We start from the raw sequence: 8794 nt of genomic DNA, 5'->3' as shown, positions 1-8794 counted from the left end.
TTAATTAAATCTAGGCAGTCAATCACTCCCTTTTACGTAAGCAAAATATTTAGAAAAACACTAACCTGGGTCTTTGGTTAATAAAATATGACCCTTGGCGTTTTACCAAATCAGGGAGGAGAGCTAAGTGTCTTTGAAAGCTGCAAAGATCATAAGTATAAAATTAGCAAAATCAACTTGAATTTGCACAGAGGCTAAGCTTTCACCAGTGGATCTATAGAAATAATGGAAAGGAACTCCAGGGCTCGATCCCATTCCTCAACAACATCACAAGTAAGACAACATGATTTTTCCACTACAGAAAAGATTATAAAAGCGAAAGATATGAAAAGCAAAACCTTCAGCATGAACCAGTGCAAAACTATGCAAATGAGAAATACGATGAAACAGGATTCAAAGAGGAAAAAAGAGAGAAATGAGAGAGCCCTGTCAGAAAGCTCCTTCAGTGCTGATGGTAAGGTGACAAGCTCCACCGTGGTGGACGTGGACAATGTAGTAAGCTCAGATGAAAGTGAGGAGCAGATTGCCTTGATTGAAACTGAAGCACGAGAGGAAGGTAAGAATTGGTTGTGGGAAATGGAAAAGGAGAGGCTGCAACTGGGGAGAGCAATGGCCTGCACTTAAATAAAAAGATAAACAATTCTTAGTTCGGAATCAGGTTTTGTGTCGTTCCAATTCCCCATGTTTATCTTTTCAGGTTTTTTCAATCCTTTTCACTACAAATCCACAAATCATTTATGTCAGATTGAAATCAAGAACGGTTAACTAATTTTAAAATAAATGCAGATGTTTTCAAAACGTACAATTGCAAACTTTGAAGATCTACCATTTTTGATATCGTTCAATTGCTGAAAAGAGCATCTTCTGGTTAAAATGCAGTTCTTAAAAAAAAGTATGCATTCTAACTAACTACTCTTCCCAACACCCAGTGAGCCTGTACTGTCACAGTCCCTGCAAATCGTTTCTCTTCAAGTATGTGTGTAATTTCCTGAGGGGCTGCACTGAAGGTCCTCATGAATTCTCCAGTTGCTGGGTAGAACAGTGAAGAGATATACGCTCATTTCTGTCAGCTGAAGGAATAGACTGTCACCCTGTTAGTGCTAGTTATAATGATAGGCCAGCTGAGGAATTCCTAAAAGTTAAGGATGCCACTCCTTTACCACATAGATCTGTGCAATTTACAAAAGTCTCTGGCTACAATGGTAGTCAAGCTGTTAACTTTAGATTAGGTTTTAATTGATGAGAGTGCTTAAACATATAATGTCTCCTGTCCGACATACAGGGTGTCCCTGATTTTCAAATGTAGACTTACGAATGCTTGTACTTACAAATGTGATTATGCAGGGGTGTAATTTTAAAGTTCTGACATATGAACATTTCTTGTGTTTAAGAATAGCTACTCCCAGTGCTATGAGCTAGTGAGGTCAGGAATAGGAGGATAGGGCAGATGAATGCATGGCTGAGGAGCTGATGTATGGGAGAAGGATTCACATTTTTGGATTATTGGAATGTCTTTTGGGGTAGAATTGACCTGTACAAGAAGGACAGATTGCACCTAAATTGAAAGGGGACTAATATACTGGCAGGGAAATTTGCTACAGCTGCTCGGAAGGATTTAAACTAGTAGGGGGGGCCGGATGGGACCTAGGGAGATAGTGAGGAAAGTGATCAATCTGAGACTGGTACAGTTGAGAACAGAAGCAAGTCAAACAGTCAGGGCAGGCAGGGACAAGGTAGGACTAATAAATTAAACTGCATTTATTTCAATGCAAGGGGCCTAACAGGGAAGGCAAATGAACTCAGGGTATGGTTAGGAACATGGGACTGGGATATCATAGCAATTACAGAAACGAGGCTCAGGGATGGATAGGACTGGCAGCTTAATGTTCCAGGATACAAATGGTACAGAAAGGATAGAAAGGGAGGCAAGAGAGGAGGAGAGTGGCATTTTTGATAAGGGATAGCATTACAGCTGTGCTGAGGGAGAATATTCCTGGAAATATATCCAGGGAAGTTATTTGGGTGGAACTGATAAATAAGAAAGGGATGATCACCTTATTGGGATTGTATTATAGACCCCCTAATAGTCAGAGGGAAATTGAGAAACAAACTTGTAAGGAGATCTCTGCTGTCTGTAAGAATAATAGATTACATTACAGTGTGGAAACAGGCCCTTCGGCCCAACAAGTCCACACCGACCCGCCGAAGCGCAACCCACCCATACCCCTTACCTAACACTACGGGCAATTTAACATGGCCAATTCACCTGACCTGCACATCTTTGGACTGTGGGAGGAAACAGGAGCACCCGGAGGAAACCCACGCAGACACGGGGAGAATGTGCAAACTCCACACAGTCAGTCACCTGAGGCAAGAATTGAACCCGGGTCTCTGGCACTGTGAGACAGCAGTGCTAACCACTGTGCCACTGTGCCACCGTGCCGCCCACAATAGGGTAGTGATGGTAGGGGATTTTAACTTTCTAAACATAGACTGGGACTGCCATAGTGTTAAGGGTTTAGATGGAGAGGAATTTGTTAAGTGTGTACAAGAAAAGTTTCTGATTCAGTATGTGGATGTACCTACTACATGTGCAAAACTTGACCTACTATTGGGAAATAAGACAGAGCAGGTGATTGAGGTGTCAATGGGAGAGCACTTAGGGACCAGAGACCATAATTCTATTAGATTTAAAATAGTGATGAAAAAGGATAGACCAGATCAAAAAGGTTGAAGTTCTAAATTAGAGAAAGGCCAATTTTGACAGTATTATGCAAGAACTTTCGAAAGCTGATTGGGGCAGATGTTCGCAGGTAAAGGGACGGTTGGAAAATGGGAAGCCTTCAGAAATGAGACAACAAGAATCCAGAGAAAGTATACTCCTGTTAGGGTGAAAGGGAAGGCTGGTAGGTTTAGGGAATGCTGGATGACTAAAGAAATTGAGGGTTTGGTTAAGAAAAAGAAGGAAGCATATGGCAGGTATAGATAGAATAGATCGAGTGAATCCTTAGAAGAGTATAAAGAAAGTAGGAGTATATTTAAGAGGGAAATCAGGAAGGCAAAAAGGGGACATGCGATAGCTTTGGCAAATAGAATTAAGGAAACGCCAAAAGGTTTTTACAAATACATTAAGGACAAAAGGCTAATTAGGGAGAGAATAATGCCCCTCAAAGATCAGCCAGGCGGCCTTTGTGTGGAGCTGCAGAAAATGGGGGAGATACTAAATGAGTATTTTGCATCAGTATTTACTGTGGAAGAGGATATGGAAGATATAGACTGTAGGGAAATAGATGGTGACATCTTGCAAAATGTCCATATTACAGAAGAGGAAGTGCTGGATGTCTTGAAACGCATAAAAGTGGATAAATCCCCAGAACCTGATCAAGTGTACCCTTGAACTCTGTGGGAAGCTAGAGAAGTGATTGCTGGGCCTCTTGCTGAGATATTTGCATAATCGATAGTCACAGGTGAGGTGCCAGAAGACTGGAGGTTGGCAAACGTGGTGCCACTGTTTAAGAAGGGCAGTAAAGACAAGCCAGGGAACTATAGACCGGTGAGCCCGACCTCGGTGTTGGGCAAGTTGTTGGAGGGAATTCTGAGGGACAGGATGTACATGTATTTGGAAAGGCAAGACTGAATCGGGATAGTCAACATGGTTTTGTGCGTGGGAAATCATGTCTCATAAACTTGATTGAGTTTTTTGAAGGAGTAACAAAGAGGACTAATGAGGGCAGAGCAGTAGATATGATCTATATGGACTTCAGTAAGGCGTTCGACAAGGTTCCCCATGGGAGACTGATTAGCAAGGTTAGATCTCATGGAATACAGGGAGAACTAGCCACTTGGATACAGAACTGGCTGAAAGATAGAAGACAGAGGGTGGTGGTGGAAGGTTGTTTTTCAGACTGGAGGCCTGTGACCAGTGGAGTGCCACAAGGATTGGTGCTGGGCCCTCTACTTTTTGTCATTCACGTAAATGATTTGGATGCGAGCATAAGAGGTACAATTAGTAAGTTTGCAGATTACATAAAAATTGGAGGTGTAGTGGACAGTGAAGAGGGTTACCTCAGATTACAACAGGATCTTGACCAGATGGGCCAATGGACTGAGAAGTGGCAGATGGAGTTTAATTCAGATAAATGTGAGGTGCTGCATTTTGGGAAAGCAAATCTTAGCAGGACTTATACACTTAATGGTAAGGAGGGTTGCTGAACAAAGAGACCTTGGAGTTCAGGTTCATAGCTCCTTGAAAGTGGAGTCGCAGGTAGATAGGATAGTGAAGAAGGCGTTTGGTATGCTTTCTTTTATTGGTCAGAGTATTAAGTACAGGAGTTGGGAGGTCATGTTGCGGTTGTACAGGGCATTGGTTAGGCCACAGTTGGAGTATTGTGTGCAATTGTTGTCTCCTTCCTTTGGAAAGATGTTGTGAAACTTGAAAGGGTTCAGAAAAGATTTACACGGGTTGGAGGATTTGAGCTATAGGGAGAGGCTGAACAGGCTGGGGCTGTTTTCCCTGGAGCGTTGGAGGCTGAGGGGTGGCTTTATAGAGGTTAACAAAATTATGAGGGGCATGGATAGGGGAAATGGACAAAGTCTTTTCCCTGGGATCGGGAAGTCCAGAACTAGAGGGTATAGGTTTAGGGTGAGAGGGGGAAAATATAAAAGAGACCTAAGGGACAATATTTTCACACAGAGGGTGGTATGGGTATGGAATGAGCTGCCAGAGGATGTGGTGGAGGCTGGTACAATTGCAACATTTAAGAGGCATTTGGATGGGTATATGAATAGGACAGGTTTGGAACGATATGGGCCGGGTGCTGGTAGGTGAGACTAGATTGGGTTGGAATATCTGGTCGGCATGGATGGGTTGGACTGAAGGGTCTGTTTCCATGCTGTACATCTCTGTGACTCTATGACTCTACATCACCCTGCATTATGTTCTGAGTTGCATACAAATTGACTTGCAAACGACTCCAGAACAGAACCCGGTGCAACCTGCTTTTCCACTATTTTATAATTACTTCCAGCCAAAATTAATAAAAAATTTTGGAATTCTGCCTTTACCTGAGGATCGATTTGTAGTACTTGTTATAAGGACTATGGGCTGCCTGTCATATTATCTACCTAGCTCACTCCAATAGCACTTCGCTTGTCCTATTCTACCATCTCACTGTACCTGGAAGAACTTGCCATTCACCAGACTTCCCAGAGTAGACAGGTATCCCTGACATTAACACCTTCGTTAAATTCTGACTGAAAACCCAGCCCACTATTGCAACATCATCATACTAATGTAACAGCACAGCTGGACGAAACACAGGTTGCTCAGAGTATATAGCTGGCATAGCGCATTCTTCTTGGTATATGCAGCTCCACTCTCTTGCCCCAGTTGCTGACTAGTCACCAGGCACTAAGTTTACCTGTCCTTACCTGATGATCACTGCTGATAATCTCTCCCTCCCATAGGCTTCCACACCCTCCCATTCAGTACTCCTCTTACAGCTTGACATTCCCCTGTCATTGGCCCAGTCCCTACCTTAACATATGCTTGACCTTTGCCCCTTGTCTTGAATGACCCCAGTTCCTATCAGTGCAGACCACTACTTTGCCCTCCAACCCTTATCCTCCTCTCCACCACTCAGTGTACTGACCCTCAGGACTGACTGCTCTCAACTCCATGACTGACTCTGACAGACAGCCCCAGGAAAAGCTTGACCAGACTCTGGTCGTGATTGACAGTACGTGATCCTGCCGACTGTTTATAATGTTGAAACTTTATTGCTGGAACAGCACAGCAGGTCAGGCAGCATCCAGGGAACAGGAGATTCGACGTTTCGGGCACAGGCCCTTCTTCATTCCTGAAGAAGGGCCTGTGCCCGAAACGTCGAATCTCCTGTTCCCTGGATGCTGCCTGACCTGCTGTGCTGTTCCAGCAATAAAGTTTCAACTTTGATCTCCAGCATCTGCAGACCTCACTTTCTCCTCGACTGTTTATAATGGCCCTACAACATGGAACACTGACCACACCGCAGACTGTAGGTAGATATTTGCCTGGAGTGATCACACCAAGCAAGCAACTGATCATGACTCAGGACTATGTGCAGACACCACCCTCGATAGATGGTAAAACATAAAAACACAGGAATTAAGAGCAGGAGTATGTAATTCAGCCCTTCGAGCCCACTCCGTCATTTAACATGATCAACCTTGATCTTACCCAGGTCGCAACTCCACTTTCCAACTGGCTCGCCCTAGCCCTTTACCCCACATTTTATCAGAAATATATCTATTTCTTTCTTGATTCTGTTGGTTGATTCTCCTTACACTGCATTCTGAGGCAGTGAGTTTCACAGATTCACAACTCTCTGAGAGAAGTAGAACATAGAACAATGCAGCATAGAACAGGCCCTTCGGCCCACGATGTTGTGCCGAACATTTGTCCTAGCTTAAGCACCCATCCATGTACCTATCCAATTGCCGCTTAAAGGTCACCAAAGATTCTGACTCTACCACTCCCACACGCAGCGCATTCCATGTCCCCACCACTCTCTGGGTAAAGAACCTACCCCTGACATCTCCCCTATACCTTCCACCCTTCACCTTAAATTTATGTCCCCTTGTAACACTCTGTTGTACCCGGGAAAAAAGTTTCTGACTGTCTACTCTATCCTCTGATCATCTTATAAACCTCTATCAAGTCACCCCTCATCCTTCGCCGTTCCAACAAGAAAAGGCCTAGCACTCTCAACCTATCCTCGTACGACCTATTCTCCATTCCAGGCAACATCCTGGTAAATCTTCTCTACACCCTCTCCAAAGCTTCCACATCTTTCCTAAAGTGAGGCGACCAGAACTGCACACAGTACTCCAAATGTGGCCTAACCAAAGTCCTGTACAGTTGCAACATCACTTCACGACTCTTGAATTCAATCCCTCTGCTAATGAACGCTAATACACCATAGGCCTTCTTACAAGCTCTATCCACCTGAGTGGCAACTTTCAAAGATCTATGAACATAGACCCCAAGATCCCTCTGTTCCTCCACCTCACTAAGAACCCTACCGTTAATCCTGTATTCTGCATTCTTTCCAAAATGGACAACCTCACACTTGGCAGGATTGAACTCCATCTGCCAGTCCTCAGCCCAGCTCTGCATCATATCTCAGTCCCTTTGCAGCCGACAACAGCCCTCCTCACTATCCACAACTCCACCAATCTTCGTATCATCTGCAAATTTACTGACCCATCCTTCGACTCCCTCATCCAAGTCATTAATAAAAATTACAAACAGTAGAGGACCCAGAACTGATCCCTGCGGAACTCCACTTGTAACTGGGCTCCCAGGCTGAATATTTACCATCTACCACCACTCTCTGACTTCGACCGGTTAGCCAGTTTTCTATCCAATTGGCCAAATTTCCCTCTATCCCATGCCTCCTGACTTTCCGCATAAGCCTACCATGGGGAACCTTATCAAATGCCTTACTAAAATCCATGTGTACTACATCCACATCTCTACCCTCATCCACATGCTTGGTCACCTCCTCAAAGAATTCAATAAGACTTGTAAGGCAAGACCTACCCTTCACAAATCCGTGTTGGCTGTCCCTAATCAAGGAGGAGAAAGTGAGGTCTGCAGATGCTGGAGATCAAAGTTGAAACTTTATTGCTGGAACAGCACAGCAGGTCAGGCAGCATCCAGGGAACAGGAGATTCGACGTTTCGGGCACAGGCCCTTCTTCAGGAATGAGCAGAGAGTGTTCAGCAGGAGAAGATAAAAGGTAGGGAGGAGGGACTTGGAGGAGGGGCGTTGGAAATGTGATAGGTGGAAAGAGGTCAAGGTGAGGGTGATAGGTCGGAGTAGGATGGAGGCGGAGAGGTCAAGAAGAAGACTGCAGGTCAGGAAGGCGGTGCCGGGCTGGAGGAATTCGGCTGAGACAAGGTGGGGGGAGGGGGGATGAAGAAACTGGTGAAGTCCAAGTTCATCCCCTGCGGTTGGAGGGTTCCCAGTCGGAAGATAAGACGCTCCTCCTCCGACCGTCGCGTTGTTGTGGTTTGGCGGTGGATGAGTCCAATGACCTGCATATCCTCGGTGGAGTGGGAGGGGGAGTTGAAATGCTGTGCTACAGGGTGGTTGGGTTGGTTCGTCCGGGTGGCCCAGAGGTGCTCTCTGAATCGCTCCGCAAGTAGGCGGCCTGTCTCCCCAATATAGAGGAGGCCACACCGGCTGCAGCGGATGCAGTAGATGATGTGGGTGGAGGTGCAGGTGAATCTGTGGCGGATCAAGCAGTGTCTTTCCAGATACTCATAAATCCTATCCCTCAGCACCCTTTCCATTACTTTGCCTACCACCGAAGTAAGACTAACTGGCCTGTAATTCCCGGGGTTATCCCTATTCCCTTTTTTGAACAGGGCACAACATTCGCCACTCGCCAGTCCCCGGTACCACCCCCGTTGACAGTGAAGACGAAAAGATCATTGCCAACGGTACTGCAATTTCCTCTCTTGCTTCCCACATAATCCTAGGATATATCCCGTCAGGCCCGGGGGACTTGTCTATCCTCAAGTTGTTCAAAATGTCCAACACATCTTCCTTCCTAACAAGTATTTCCTCTAGCTTACCAGTCCGTTTCACACTCTCCTCTTCAACAATACAGTCCCTTTCGTTCGTAAATATTGAAGAAAAGTACTTATTCAAGACCTCACTTATCTCTTCTGACTCAATACACAGTCTCCCACTACTGTCCTTGATCGGACCTACCCTCGTTCTCGTCATTCTCATGTTTCTCACATA

General features: G+C 45.1%; 1 protein-coding gene across 2 annotated transcripts in view; it reads left to right on the top strand.

The window, feature by feature from the left end:
* Nucleotides 1-247: 247 nt before the first annotated feature.
* LOC122554482 (podocin-like) overlaps nucleotides 248-8794 on the top strand; it is a 55297-nt gene continuing 46750 nt past the window's right edge. For both annotated transcript variants that reach the window (XM_043699582.2, XM_087990762.1), the window contains exon 1: nucleotides 248-556. In XM_043699582.2, coding sequence (XP_043555517.2) covers nucleotides 325-556 — 232 coding nt within the window. In that variant the 5' untranslated portion in view covers nucleotides 248-324. The remainder of the gene's footprint in view (nucleotides 557-8794) is intronic.

Source organism: Chiloscyllium plagiosum, unplaced genomic scaffold, assembly GCF_037043375.1.
Source record: "Chiloscyllium plagiosum isolate Xiang-an unplaced genomic scaffold, Cpla_swu_hap1 HiC_scaffold_9, whole genome shotgun sequence".
Taxonomy (NCBI): Eukaryota; Metazoa; Chordata; class Chondrichthyes; order Orectolobiformes; family Hemiscylliidae; genus Chiloscyllium; species Chiloscyllium plagiosum.
The sequence above is the reverse complement of the archived record's forward strand: the minus strand, read 5'-3'. Positions and strand labels throughout refer to the sequence as shown.